The sequence below is a fragment of the Emys orbicularis genome, chromosome 3, assembly GCF_028017835.1.
Source record: "Emys orbicularis isolate rEmyOrb1 chromosome 3, rEmyOrb1.hap1, whole genome shotgun sequence".
Classification (NCBI taxonomy): domain Eukaryota; kingdom Metazoa; phylum Chordata; order Testudines; family Emydidae; genus Emys; species Emys orbicularis.
Window position 1 is genome coordinate 108,553,737 of NC_088685.1, and position 14,103 is coordinate 108,567,839.

The window sequence follows — 14,103 nt, forward strand, 5'->3', positions numbered from 1 at the left end:
CTTGTCCTGCTCCTGCACAGAGTTCCGGGTCCTGGGACACCTCCACCCAGCCCCAGTGCCGGCAAGGACTGGCCCCTACAGGGCCTGTGAATCACGGACCGCGCAGCTACCACGGACCCAATTCAGACCCGCCCGCTGCCTGAGCCGGCTGCAAGCCCGGAGCCAGATGTGACGCCTGGCCTAGGCAGGGCTGTGCACTAGCCTGTAAGGGGCGTGTCCCTCGGGGGGCTCCGCCTGGACGCCTCTCAGCGCTTTGCGCACAGCGCGTGGGGAGACAGCTGCTGCCACGCCCCCACGTTCCTTTTACCGCGTGCCAGCGCGCTGAGCCTTAGCGCGGGGGGCTTGCGCCCCGCGATAGAAGCTATGTCTGCGCTGGGGAGGGGCGCGCTGAACCCCTCCCTGTAATCCTGGCGACGAGGCCGCCCTTCTCCGAGGGGCACGCGCCATAGGATTGAGAGGAGCAAACCCTTTTAAAATGGGGCAGGGCGGGGGACACTCCTGGCCCCACCCCCACAGAGCGGCCGTTTCGGTTTTTCCTCCCTTCCGGCTCTCGCCGCAAGGAATTCTGGGAGTTGTAGTTTATTCGCTCTTCAGGCACAGGCCTGGCTACAGAGCTGCGCGCCGGAGGGGGGAGGCTTGCACTCTCGCTCCCACAATGCACGACGCGCCCACTGAAGGTCGTATGAGGAGGCGTTGCTTTCTCACGTGAAGAGTGCGTCACTTCCCTAAACACGCTAGGAAACCGGTGAAACGGGAAGCTGCGCAGGTAGGAGCTAGGGCGGACCGTGGGCGCGGGGGGACGTGGTCCGGGCCCCAGAACCCTCTGCCGGGCAGGCGCTGCCGCGGAACAGGAGCAGCCCCTGGGCTCGGTGCCGTGTAGTGTATCCATGTAATGCACAACACACCGCGCCCCGGTGCAGCTCTCGGGGTTGGGTGCGGTCTGGAACAGTGTTTGTAGTGGGGGTGCTGAGAGCCATTGAACCAAACTGTTAACCCATGGATGATGGAAACCACTTCAAGTGGGGGCAGTAGCGCCTGTAGTCCCATCACCTATGAATAGGGTGGCCAGGGGTCCGGTTTTCGACTGGAACACCCAGTTGAAAAGGGACTCTGGCAACTCCGGTGAGCACCGCGGACTGGGCCGTTAAAAGTCCAGTCAGTGGTGCTGTGGAGCTAAGGCAGACTACTCCCTACCTGTCCTGGCTGCGTGCCTGCACCCCATGAACAGCCACCCTCACCTGCACCCCTCCCCCTGCCTCAAACCTGTAGCTCCCTCCCACACTCCAAATCCCTCAGCCCCACCCTCCAGCTGCACCCCAAACCCCTCATCCCTGTCCCCACCCCAGAGCCAGCACCCCAAGCCAGGGCCCCAGGCTAGAGCCCCCTCCTGCATCCCAACCCCTTGCACCAGCCTAGAGCCCCCTCCCGCACCCTCAACCCCTCATTTCCTGCCCACATTCCCAGTTAGAGCCCTCACCCCCTCCCACACCCCAACCTTCTGCCCCAGCCCAGTGAAAGTGAGTGAGGGTTGGGGAGAGCGAGCCACAAAGGGAGGGGGAATGTAGTGAGCGGGGGGCAGAGCCTTGCGGAAGGGGCAGGGCGCATGGCTTTGGGGAAGGGGCAGGGGTAGGGTGTTCGGTTTTGTGGGATTCAAAAGTTGGCAACCCTACCTATGAATCTGACTTGTGGCTTTTGAGTTTGGGGTCGGGTAAATGGCATCACACCAGACATAGCACAAGATGAGCCCCAACCAACATCCACGGGCAGTGTCAGGATGTCTCACTCACCCTGTGAATGCAATCACACCAGAACAGTATGTGCCCTGCAGAACTGCTGGCCTTGCTCTCATGCCTTTTGAAGCCAATGTTTCTGTGATGGTTGGGCACGTAGTATGAACTCACAGGGACACCCCTATGCAATCAGGCTGTTAAGATTTTTCTTGTGTCCAAAGTTTCTGCTTCATCCCTAATTCCTTTAATTTTTATTAATTAATTTACAGTAATTATAAATAGTGAAAGAAAACAGCAGGCTTGGGTCAGTGCATTATGGTGTCAGTGTCAACCCTGAAGATAAAGTTTCAGCTAGGCGGCTCCCTTCTAAATAAGGGCTGGCCATGAGAAGGAAAGAATGAATAACAGAAACCCCAAGTGGGACAGAGGAAAGTTTCGATGTAAAATGAGGGAGGAGTAGAGAAGTTTGAAGCGGCAAAGGGGACTGGCTTTTTCCTCTTCTGTTTTTCTCCATTGACAATAGGGCAGCTGTAGATGGACTATGAAGTAATGCTGTTTGTTATACTGTTTTTTATTTTACTGCTACATTTAATATCAGCTTGCTTTTATGTAATGCTCATGCTGCTACTTCTATGCAGAAAGTAGAACTGGAAAGCATCTGGAGTGTGGCAGTTGAACAGGCTTATTACTTTTTTCAGTTTTCTTACTCTGATCCCATGTGCTTTCAGTGTGAGTTTTTTTTTTTTTTTTTAACTGCTGAAGGACTACTTTGAGGAAGTGACAGAATTAACTAATAAAGATTGAAGAGCAGCTGTAGGGGCACAGGCTCCACCTAGTCATTAATTTCCAGGAAATGCCATATACCAAGCTCATTATTGCTGTTATAAAATACATAGTGATGTGGTTTTTAAATATTTGGGTACATATAGGTTATTTCTAGAACATTAATGCATTGTATAATACTACAATTTGCTTCAGTCATCTCTGATTATTCTACTTAGTCTATAATTGAGTAAGAGTGGCTGAAAGGGTGATTTCTAGTACACACCAGTCATGTACAGTAACTCCTCGCTTAACATTGTAGTTATGTTCCTGAAAAATGCGACTTTAAGTGAAATGATGTTAAGCGAATCCAATTTCCCCATAAGAATTAATGTAAATAGGGGGGGTTAGGTTCCAGGGCAGCTTCCCCTACTCTGCAAGCACCAGGGGTGGGGGGCTCAACCCTCAGCCTGCCCACTCCACCCAAGCCCCCACCCTTGACCTGCCTCTTCTCCCCTCCCCTTTACTTCGCACGCTGCGTCCTGGCTCCTTCCCCCTCCCTTCTTCCCTCCCTTCTAAACGCTGCAAGCCAGCTGATTGCCATGTTCGGGAGGCAGGGGAGGGAGGGGGGAGGCGCGCCAAGTCCTCGCTCCTCCCCCCTCCCTCCTGCCGGGGCAATCAGCTGGCTTGCAGCGTTTAGGAGGCAGGAGGGAGGAGCGAGGACTTGGCGCAGGCTCCCCCTCCTGCCCGGGGCAATCAGCTGGCTTGCCATGTTCGGGAGGCAGGGGAGGGAGAGCCTGCGTGCCGAGTCCTCGCTCCTCCCCCCTCCCTCCAAAATGCCAGCTGATTTCCGTGGGCAGGAGGCAAGGGAGGAGGGGGAAGGCGCTGATGCGTGGGGTCTGCCGGCTGGCGGGAGGCGCTGTGGGGGGGGGGGGGCGTAGGGAGGCTGCCAGCTGTGGAGAAAGCAGGCAGCCAAACAACGTAAGAGTGGAGCATTGAACAACTTTAAATGAGTATGTTCCCTCATTGATCAGCAACGTAACAATGAAACAACGTTAAGCGGGACGACTTTAAGTGAGGAGTTACTGTAACAGAAAATAAGTGTAGTAGAATAGTTTAGTTACTAGTGGGGCTCCAGCTGACTTGGAAGTTCTAGATTTGTGATCTTGATTTTTCTGCTGCTCTTACAGGCTTTGCCAGCTTATCTTGAAAATCAAGATTTTCCTTTTGGGTAAAGCAGTTGCTGCTGATCTGTGAGGGGTTTAAAAACTAGACTCTTATACAGTACGCCTGAGCATCACTACAGCTCTTTATAATAAATAACTCGTTTGCCCCTTTCAATGGATATTTAACTATTTTATTCCTTCCATAAGATAAGAAATTAGTCTGAGCGCAATAGTTAACCAGCGGAAATGGAAGAAAGGAAAATCAAGAGGAGGAGCCCCAAATCATCCAGTAGTCACCCAACTCAGGTTGCTAATGCCAAGAAAAATTCTGTGCCGGTCAGTAAAAGTACAGCATTTTCAAATCCTGCACCACAAGCAAATTCACAAAGACCAAAGTTAAAAAGGTAAGTTCCTAATATTCTACAAATCATTGAGGGTGGGAAAAGGAGAGACAGTTGGGATTATTGGCCTAAAAGTATTAGCTGGAGGTTAAACAGTGAACTAATGCATGTAGGCAGAGGTGGGTAGAGAATACGGTTGAGAACAAAATTCTTAAGCAATCTTTGTAGTAGTTAACTTTATCAGTGCTGCACTGAGATCTAGTGTGGAGGTGCCAATATCAGCAGAATGGCAGAGCTTGCTGAATCTGCCACTCAGAAGATACTACAGTAGATATTCTTTCTCCATTGCATTTCAGGAAAAATGTTTTCTCTAGAAATATTATATTATCCAAAACGCAAGGTGTACCACTCTAGAAATCTACAGTAACTGCAGCTGACCTGAGAATGGACTAAAATTTATCATTGTGTGCAACTCAATAATGTTTTAAAATATACAACAGGATTATTCCTCATATGGCAAGATATGGGGGAAATATAATCACTTTTATATTTTTGTTGTTGTTAAATTTGACCTAAACTTATTTTTATATATGAATCATTTCTGTGGATGGCCAAGCTATTAGCCTGACTTGACAAGGGGTGGTCATATGGAAATTTATTGCAGTTTTAAACTAAAGTAGTAGTTGCAGGTTATATTCAGCCAACAAAACTGTATTTACATCAGGATAAGCTACTCATGGAATAGTTGAGTAAAAAGATTGAATTCACTTGAGTTTCTCCACACTTGTATGAGCGTGCATTGTATGCAGAGTATTTAAGAATGTGTCTGCTTGGCTAACTTTCATGCAGTTTTATGGAAGAAAAATAAAACTAGTGACAAGTTATAAAATCTTAGCTAATATGAATGTATACATTAGAAATACCTGTTACTGCTTTAATATCTGTTCAGTGAATGTGGTTGCCTTGTTATTTACTTCCCCACCCAGGGGCCTACTTTGATGCCAAGTAGAGTTCCAGGAGTCTGCTTCCTATCAAAGTATTGGGAAATCAAAAAGTTTTTCTTAATACTTTAAAAAGGAAAACGTGTGGATTATCCTGTGCTTTCTAATGGTAATAAGAAAGCAGATTCTTGGAGTCCTGCTTTGTATTATCAGATTGTCAAGATAGTGGCTTCACAATATGATCACTTTATATTTAGGTAAAATTTGTGATCCACACTTTATAATTTGATGGTGCAGTTAAGTATGTACATTCACTACAGTTGTCCTTTTAAGGCTGATTTCTAGGATAGTCCTTCATTGCACTTCTTCAGCAGGAGCAAAAAGAGGAAGGTAGTCTCTTCTGTAAAATTACATGTCTTTCATTTCCTCAGAGGAATAAAAGAAAAAGCCAAACCTCCAGGAGGGGAAGGAAAAGGGGCACAGGCAGCTCCAATACAGCACTCTTTTCTCACAGATGTATCAGATGTGCAAGAGATGGAGAGGGGACTTCTGAGCCTTCTAAATGATTTCCACTCTGGCAAACTTCAAGCATTCGGTAAATATGTGGGTTTTCTTTACCCAGCTGTTGCTTTTATATAAGATAGCAGTTTTTTGCAAACAAGATGTGCTAGTTACAGAGAGATTGTCAGTCTGTATTAGGCAAGAGGTTAGTCTATACTTGGTCATGATTATTTTATTGGCCATTTGAGATAGCAACCCTTTGAATCATAGGGTTATCTTTGGGTCTATGTTGTGTCAAAAAGTCCCTTTCGTAGTGCTTGTGTGCTAAGAGATTGTGTTCCAATTATCTTGGGACACACAAATCAGTTTCTTGGCTTGTAGATTTAAAATAAGTTTAAAAATAATTTGCGTATGTTAAATATTAGCAGAAATGTAACCAAGAAATAAGATGCCTTTATGAAATGAAGTAGTAAATTCCAAAGTAGGAAACAAATTCAAACTGTATATCTGCTAATATTTAATTACAATTAAAAAGTTTAAAATTTTGTCTTATGCTGGGGGACTGAATTCTGTTTTTGCCAAATTTACATCTTGCCAGAAATAGAATTTCTGTGTAGAACTTCACCTGTAACTGTTGTTTAAAGTGTAATGCTATATTACTTGGTCAAGAGGTGATAGGAAAAGGGGTTGGTATTGGGTAGCTTTTCGAATCCTAGCGTAGGTTATGCATACTTCCTCTTTTTGGATGAATTGATTACCACTGCAAATTCTTGCCTATAGTCAGATGCTGCTGCTGTTTCATGAACTATTGACTGAGGGTCCATGAAGATGATTCTTACCTTTAGAACCTAGGCATATCATGTGACATCTCCACTCAATTCTGCAATGGAGTTTTTCCAGAACCTATGCCTCATACATGGCATCAAAGTGCTCAGTGCTCTTGTTTAGGACCTAAGCCCATGGCTCTCATGAAGTGTGGTAATTAACTTTAATGTGAGCAGGATCGGGTCTAATGCAATTGAAGATATTTGCTTTCATACATGCAGCCCATCTTACTCTTCTTTTTGACCTTGAAATGGAATCATAATATTGTATACAACAGGTGTAAGTTTCTAGGGCTCTGCATGGGGTTACAGGGTTCTTCTGCTTAGTCATTCCTGCTGCCAGGTGCTTCAGAGAAGTGTGGAGGTACTTTTGCAAAGTACATACATTAGTTCAGGGGTATCCAATTAGCTATAATCTGGTTAAATAGGAGGGGGTTGAGCATGTCTGAGAGACAGAGGTTATGAGGTGCTGGAGGAGAAACTCCAGGAACAGCCAAGTTTAGTCTGATGACACTTTAAGTGAAAAATAAGGCCAGGTCTAGAGAGGGGCAGAGGTGGACTGTATCCAGCATGCAGATCTTCCATTCAGAACAGGGTGAGAACATTGCACCTGTTTAAAATCTTAGTTTCTTGCCATTGAAATGATTGATATCACAAATTCAGCATAACCCAAATACAGGATCAAATGCAAGGACAGAAGCTCTTATTTAAAAAGTTACGGTAATAAACATGGAAAAATAAAACTGAGTCCTATGGAAGGTAAACGGATTTGTTTCTGATATTTGACCACTTTTTTCCCCTCTACTACGAAAATCCATCTAAGATATACACGCAGTAGCTTAGACTTTGCTCCTTACCCCATTGTCAGACTCTTACATAACAGCTTTACAATCTGCTTTGTTCAGGAAATGAGTGTTCCATAGAACAGATGGAACATGTGCGGGGGATGCAGGAGAAGCTAGCTCGCTTGAATTTGGAACTCTATGGGGAGTTGGAAGAACTTCCTGAAGATAAAAGAAAACTTGCCAGTGACTCCAATTTGGATAGGCTGCTATCAGATGTAAGTATAGTCAAGACAGACTGTCTTCCACTGAAGTTGCTTCACAGAATTAGATCTGGTTCAAGAACAGGATCCAGCAGTGGTATTCTTTCTATACAACTTGAAGACCTTAGGGTCTCAGGAATTTAGGTTTAAATGTGTTGCGGAAAAATGTGACTCTAATGACCCAGGATATTTCCCATATCTGCCGAGGATTCTACTTCCTCAGCATTAATTTTGAGGAAATACAAGTGCCTTGTCCATCCCTCTTATTCAGACGACTCCTTGTGGCGCCTCTACCAGTTTGTGCAGTTTAGAGCCTCCTTTAAGGTCCTGCAAACTGTTTCAGAGCTTAGGCTGATGTAGAACCAGCCTGAGCATCAGCGAGCTGAACCATCTTCCCTGGGTTCTTTCTGTACTCTGCCACACCTTGCAGAGACTAGACAGAGAGAATTATCTGGACCTATGTATTCTAAATGTATCAATCTTTTTTTTTTTTTTCCCCCTCTGGTGCCTTCTTTGATAAACAGGAAAACTGTTAAATATCCAAAAAGTCTAATTTCTCAAAACTTCCTAGTGTAGAGCTACACTTGCTTTTAAACTTACAGTACTATCATGAAGGGTTTGTTTAATTTTTTTTGCAACAGACCCTAAATATGTGTTAGTACCATTTATAATTGTATTATTGACATGTTTACTTGATTAATTATAACTACAGTGTTTTTTCTCATACTTTGTTCATTTATATTGCAGCTGGAAGAACTGAATTCTTCTATGTATCCTTTTTATTAAATGTCATTTTTGGTGAACATTTTTGCAATAAAAAGTTGATCAGAACCAAAATTATACTATTAAATTTCCAGAAAATACATTTCACAGGTGTTCTGTAGCTCAGAAGAGTTAAAATGGATTTTAACCGTGCTTCTTCTTGAAATTCAGGGCTGTAGTATGTCATGTTTTCAGATCCCTCTAGCTTACAGATGGCTTTCCTGTAACACTCAAAGTGTAGGTTGCTGTAGATCTAAACAAAGCTTTGTGAATAGGCTATTTCTTTAAAGATTTCTTCATTAACTGTTTCTGTTTACACTTTGAAAGAAAAAGGTACATCAGACACAGATATCTAAAATTGTCATAGCTGAAGTATAAAATTTTAGACTGGACATGTTGAGAAAAAAGACTGTTTAGCCAGTTGAGTGCAGACCTTGATATAAATTACCCACTTTGGCTAGGAACTCTGGAGCAGCCACGCATAATAATATGCCTCCTAAAGTGTTCAGGAATGGAGTTCTGTCCTGCTGATACTAGGGCAAAAAAATTCTAATATTCTTCAGTTTTCCACAACACTTTTTAGGGCTCCTGTCAAAGGAGGAAACTTGCACACAAACTTATAACATAGATCACTGAAATATGCAAAATACAGAATTGCAGCGTTACCGTTAAATGCCTAAGCATTAACAGCTGCAAATAACCAGCTAAATAACTTACATTTATATTAATGTATACATTACCTTAAGTTGTCATTTCCATTCTTGTAAGCCTCCTAACCATTGCAGAAGGATGGTCCAGTAGTTAGGGTATCAGCCTGGGACTTGAGACACACTGTTTAATTCCCTGCTCTGATACCTACTTCCCGTGTGAAAGTCACTTAATCTCTCTGTGCCTCACTTCCCTGTCTGTGAAATGCGGATGATAGTGTTCCCCTACCTCGCAGGGGTGTTATGATCATAAATGTATCCATGAGTATAAGGTGCTCAGATACAACAGTAACAAGGACCATATAAGTCAGAGGTGGGCAAACTACAGCCCGCGGGCCACATCCGGCCCGCAGGACCCTCCTGCCCAGCCCCTGAGCTCCTGTCCCAGGAGGCTAGCTCCCGGCCCCTCCCGTGCTGTCCCCCCACCCCTGCAGCCTCAGTGCGCTGCACCGCCGGCGCAACGCTCTGGACGGCCAGGCAGCGCAGTTGCAGAGCCACAGCCTGACCCGGTGCTCTGGGCGGCGCAGCTGTAACGCCGCCAGCCACCAGTGCTCTGCACTGTGCGGTAAAGGGGTAGGGAGCGGGGGGGGGGGGGGGGGTTGGATAGAGGACAGAGGAGTTGGGGGGGGGTGGATAGGGTTTGGGGCGGTCAGAGGGCGGGGAACAGGGGGGTTGGATGGAGCAGGGGTCCTGGGGGGGCAGTCAGGAATGAGAGGGGGGTTGGATGGGGCAGCAGGGGGCAGTCAGGGGTGGTGGGTCCAGGGTGGTCGGGACAGGAGCAGGGGGTGGTGGATGGGGCAGGAGTACTGGGGGGGCCGACAGGGAATGGAGGGGGTTGATGGGGTAGGAGTCCCGGGGGAGGCAGTCAGGGGACAGGGGGGGTTGGATGGGGCAGGAGTCCCAGGGGAGCTGTCAGGGGGCGAGAAGCGGGGCGGGGAGGGGGTGTCGGATAAGAGGTGGGGACCGGGCCCTGCCTGGCTGTTTGGGGAGACACAGCCTCCCCTAACTGGCCCTCCATACAATTTTGGAAACCTGATGTGGCCCTCAGGCCAAAAAGTTTGCCCGCCCCTGATATAAGTAGATGAGAGAGAGAGAGAGAGAAGAACTTTCCAAAATGTTTCACTAAGCCAGAGGCCAAGTGTGAAATATTTCAGTCCCAAAGGTGTATGTTTTGGAATTTGAGTAGGATTTATTGGAAACTGTTGTGCAGCCTTACTGATATTAAGTGAAATCAGCCCCTGCTATAACTCATTTACTATGTTACAACATTTACAGAAATTCATGGCATAACTGTTCCTTCCCTCGTCAGAAAAAGTGGTTCTAAAATGTCTGTGTTTCATTGGGCTCCAATTATATAAGCAACTGATCTGAGTTAGCATCTTTTAATATAAGGATAGTATTTTAATGAGGATTTCAAATGTCCTCAAATTAATAGTGAATGGTCTGTATTCTAAGAGACTTATTTAATACATTTTCTTATGTAAACGCACAGGACCAGGGCTGTGCCCTTCTAGATACCTGCACGCCTCCATTCTTTCAGTCTTCCCATTTAAGATTTGTTAATAGTCTCTAAATTTAAACTTATTTTTTTAGGCAAGGAAAATATTAAATATGTATTTCATTTTTACTATTTGCATTTTATTGAGAATATTTGAATCAGGCTATTTTGTAATTGCAATAAAACAGAAGAGGATTAATTTATTTTTAAATTGGTGACAATGTGCTTAGCACTAAGATGACTTGTGATACTGTTTTTTCCCCTCACGTGTAAACTTCGACCTTGTGTATAATTGCATCCAATGTGTATTGATATTCCAGCATGTCAGGCCATGTGTAATATTTTGTTCTTTTATGTCACCTGAAATCTATCATACTTTACAAACATTAAATATCGGTATAATACAGATATTCATAAGGTAAATTCTCTTATGTTATCATATGAAAACTTAATTTCTTAACTCTTTGTTCCAGACAAAAACTTCATTTAGCAGATGCACAAGATATCCCAAATACCTCCACCAGCTAAAAGTGTAGATTTTTTTGATTTAGAGACCTCTCCAAGAAGTCATGTCTTTATTTTTCCAATGGAATCTAGATTCTTACTCATTTTCCACAACAAAAAATTAAAATGCAAATGCAAGTGATTATTTTCACACATTCCTGTTAGCAGATTTGAGCACTGCGCTATATCAGGGTTGGAATCTATTGATCTAACTGCAATGGTGTGCTGCTATGCTTTGTATTAATGCCTTATTTAATATAAAGTGTTTGGGGAAAACTTGAAAGTACATTCTCAGTGTTGTTCATATATCTGTTGGATTTATATATGTACATATTATATGTTCACTAACATTACTCCAATTTTGACAAAGCTAGCAGTGACGTTTTTTTGTAGCTGCCTTCCTGCCTAGTATGTAGACAATCTGAACACCCTTTAGAGTGTTTTGTTCACCATTAAATTATGCCATACACTATGTTAAAAAGTGTAGCATCTGTTTAATTATGGTCAGAGAAAGAGCTCTTGTATGGTCTCAATTTTTACAAAGTCAATTTTTTCCCTTGCTCTGTCAACCACTTTAAAATTTCACCCAGTTAGAATTGGAATACATACTGGAAGTCCATGTCATTTGGCTTTGACAATTTTGAATTTTCAGCAATACTTAAACACTGTCACTCCATAATAAATCCATTCTACACTACTTTGCTTTCCATTAACTTCTTTTGTTTAGTAAAGTCTCCCTTTTTGGGGGGTTAATGGCTGTTCCCTATTTTTAGTTATTTCAGGAGTGGGAAGAGTCTGCAACAATAAACACTGACCTTCAACACATGCCCAGTAACAAGAGGTCTGCTCCTAAAAAGTGCTTCTACGGGCAGGTTTTGTGGAGCACACGTTACGATACATATTTCAGTACTGAAGATGTTGTACTGATGTATTCACAGTTGACAAAGCAGGCCCATAGCTAACAAGCACAAATCTACCCCACACAATGTTCCTTTCATACAATCAAGCTGAATCTTTGCTCCTGCCTTGTAGCAGCATGAGCCCAAATCCCATACAAATTGCTACATTTCTTGAACATGGACAGAGAAAGCCTGTGTTTGTGCAAAGACTGATTACGTGATGGCTCAAAACTTCTACCAGGGCATGTGAAAATGTGCACTGAGTGGTGCATTTGTTCTAATGTGTAGTTAAACTGTTTATTCAGATTCTATTTTTGTGTGCATTTGTTCTATAGCAGGAGTGAAGTTTTTCTCCCTTCCCTTTTGGGTCTTCTGAGCTCTTGATCTATCCATATTACTAGTGCCTGGGACAGAGGAGAAAAGGTTCAAATTCTGTACAAGTCCCACTCAGAGAAGAGAATTCCATAGACCTTCATTGAAATAACACAGTTCTTTGCCGCATGAGCTCCCACCTCTTTCCTTCTGAATCAATTGTAGCTTTGTCTGATCCCTAAAGTTCTAAACAGAAACTCCAACTCTGTGAGGAGGAGGCTTTAGATACCATAATCCCCACTGAAAGCAAGTCCAACTCTTGCACCTTCTAAGTAAAGTATTGGCATTCCCTTCCTTCTCCCACCTAGAAGCCCAAATCTCACACTAAGCCATCAGATTCCTAGTAAAGTCCTTCCCCCAAACTTCCCTTGTTCCACTGTGATTTACTTCACAGTTCCCTTTGTTAGTGAGACTTTTTAGAAAGAGTTGCCATCACGAAAGATCCCTAACTCCTAATCTGATGGATGTCTTCTGGGGAGGTTGTGAGCAGACTACTCCGCTCCCAAGACAGTGTAGAGAGGAACTGGGAGCACAATACACTGACCACACTAGCAAAAGAAAGTGTACCCAAGGCTTTGTCAGACTTTGGTCAGCCAATAACTAGACAGTGGCTGTACATAGGATTTTTAGCTCTAAAACTTTTTTGCAAGCAGGAGTGTAGTATTTTTATGTAGAAACTATTTGAACTCTGTCTTCAAGTAGTATGTACTACTGCAGGAGAACTGAGGAAATAGAATATACATATATTTAAAAGGAGATGGTTGTGATTTTTAGCTTGTCAACTTTAACAGTGTCTCTTCAGACTTCAAGTAGCAAAGAGATTTAGTAACAAGAAAATCAATATTTCATAAGATGGTTGATGTCACCTGAAGGAGTTGGTTCTACTAGGGTGTTCTTTACTTCACTTACATTTACTGTTATTGTGGGCAAGCTACAGTGTAAGAATAAGTTACCATATCCTAGGCAAAATTCCAGGTTGTGTAGTTGGTGCCACAAATAAGTTATTAGCTCAGAACAAAACTCTTGCCAAAACAATTACTGTTTAACTGTATAGCTGCAAACAAAGTTAATCAACATTTTGATCAACAGTGGAGATTTGGGGAGCAGCTTAAAAAATATCCTGCTCCTTCACTTGTGCCCCTCAAAGCATTACACTTCTGAAGCACACTTTGAATGAGATAAAGGTACTTAGCATTGCAGGAGTCAGTAATATAAACCTTGTTTATATTTCCTGTACTGCCACTGACTGGCTTTGTGACCCCAGGGAAGTTCCTTAACTTGTGTTCCAGTTTCTCAACCTTTACAATTAGGATAATCTTACCTAGTTCTACAAAAGCTGTGCCCACCCAATGGTTCCCCACTCAGAAAGATTTCCCTAGTTGAGAGATGCTGGCCTTTAGTTCTGACTCACTTGCAATAGTGGTAGGTTGTCCCATTGTACGCTAGTATGGATGGATGGTGCTATGCTGTAGTTTGGTACAACTATGCTGCTCTCCATTTGGCCTGTCCTACACTGGGACATACCAGTGCCATTCCCTTCTGTTCAGGATTGCTGCAGCCCAATTCTGCTGTGTCACTGCCAAATGTGGGGTAAAGGGTCTGTTATAGTGGGAATGCAAGAGATGGTTCCATGGCCACGTCACTACACGGTGTATGGGCAGCTGCAAGTCTAGTGGAAGTGAGCCCACACTGAGATTTGAAGCTGTGCCGTAGGTCCTTCCCCTTTAGGGGAGGGGCACACAAGGCAACAGGGGCACACAAGGCAACAGTAGCCTGAGTCAAGCTCTGGCTGGGAGCCCAAGGTGTAGCTTGTTGTGCAGTTCCTATGGAGATGGGGAGTACTGACCCTCATCCAATGCAGCAATTCCAGCGTCCACGGCAGCTCTCCAGAGGCTTGCTCAGAAGGAAAAGCAAGACGTATCCTCTCCTAGAGGTAAAGCATTCAATAGACTATGAACTCCCTGTTCTATGGGAAAAGTGGGTTGCTTTGTATTTTAGTTTTACTGTATTAATGTTAATAGAAATAGTAGGGATTAATGTCCTGCAGGCCT

General features: G+C 44.1%; 1 protein-coding gene across 1 annotated transcript; it reads left to right on the top strand.

The window, feature by feature from the left end:
- The first annotated feature begins 691 nt into the window (after positions 1-691).
- On the top strand, positions 692-11,470 carry CCDC28A (coiled-coil domain containing 28A). Its single transcript, XM_065400846.1, has 6 exons — positions 692-766; positions 3,866-4,062; positions 5,372-5,535; positions 7,171-7,325; positions 8,058-8,080; positions 10,751-11,470. The coding sequence occupies exons 2-6, from the start codon at positions 3,905-3,907 to the stop codon at positions 10,803-10,805; spliced, it is 555 nt and encodes a 184-aa protein (XP_065256918.1). The 5' UTR covers positions 692-766; positions 3,866-3,904; the 3' UTR covers positions 10,806-11,470.
- Positions 11,471-14,103: the final 2,633 nt, after the last annotated feature.

Coding starts and splice junctions, on each gene's coding strand:
- CCDC28A (XM_065400846.1), top strand. CDS start 3,905: ATGGAAGAAAGGAAAATCAAGAGGAGGAGCCCCAAATCATCCAGTAGT. Junction 4,063..5,371: donor CAAAGACCAAAGTTAAAAAG/GTAAGTTCCTAA, acceptor TCATTTCCTCAG/AGGAATAAAAGAAAAAGCCA. Junction 8,081..10,750: donor GAAGAACTGAATTCTTCTAT/GTATCCTTTTTA, acceptor TCTTTGTTCCAG/ACAAAAACTTCATTTAGCAG.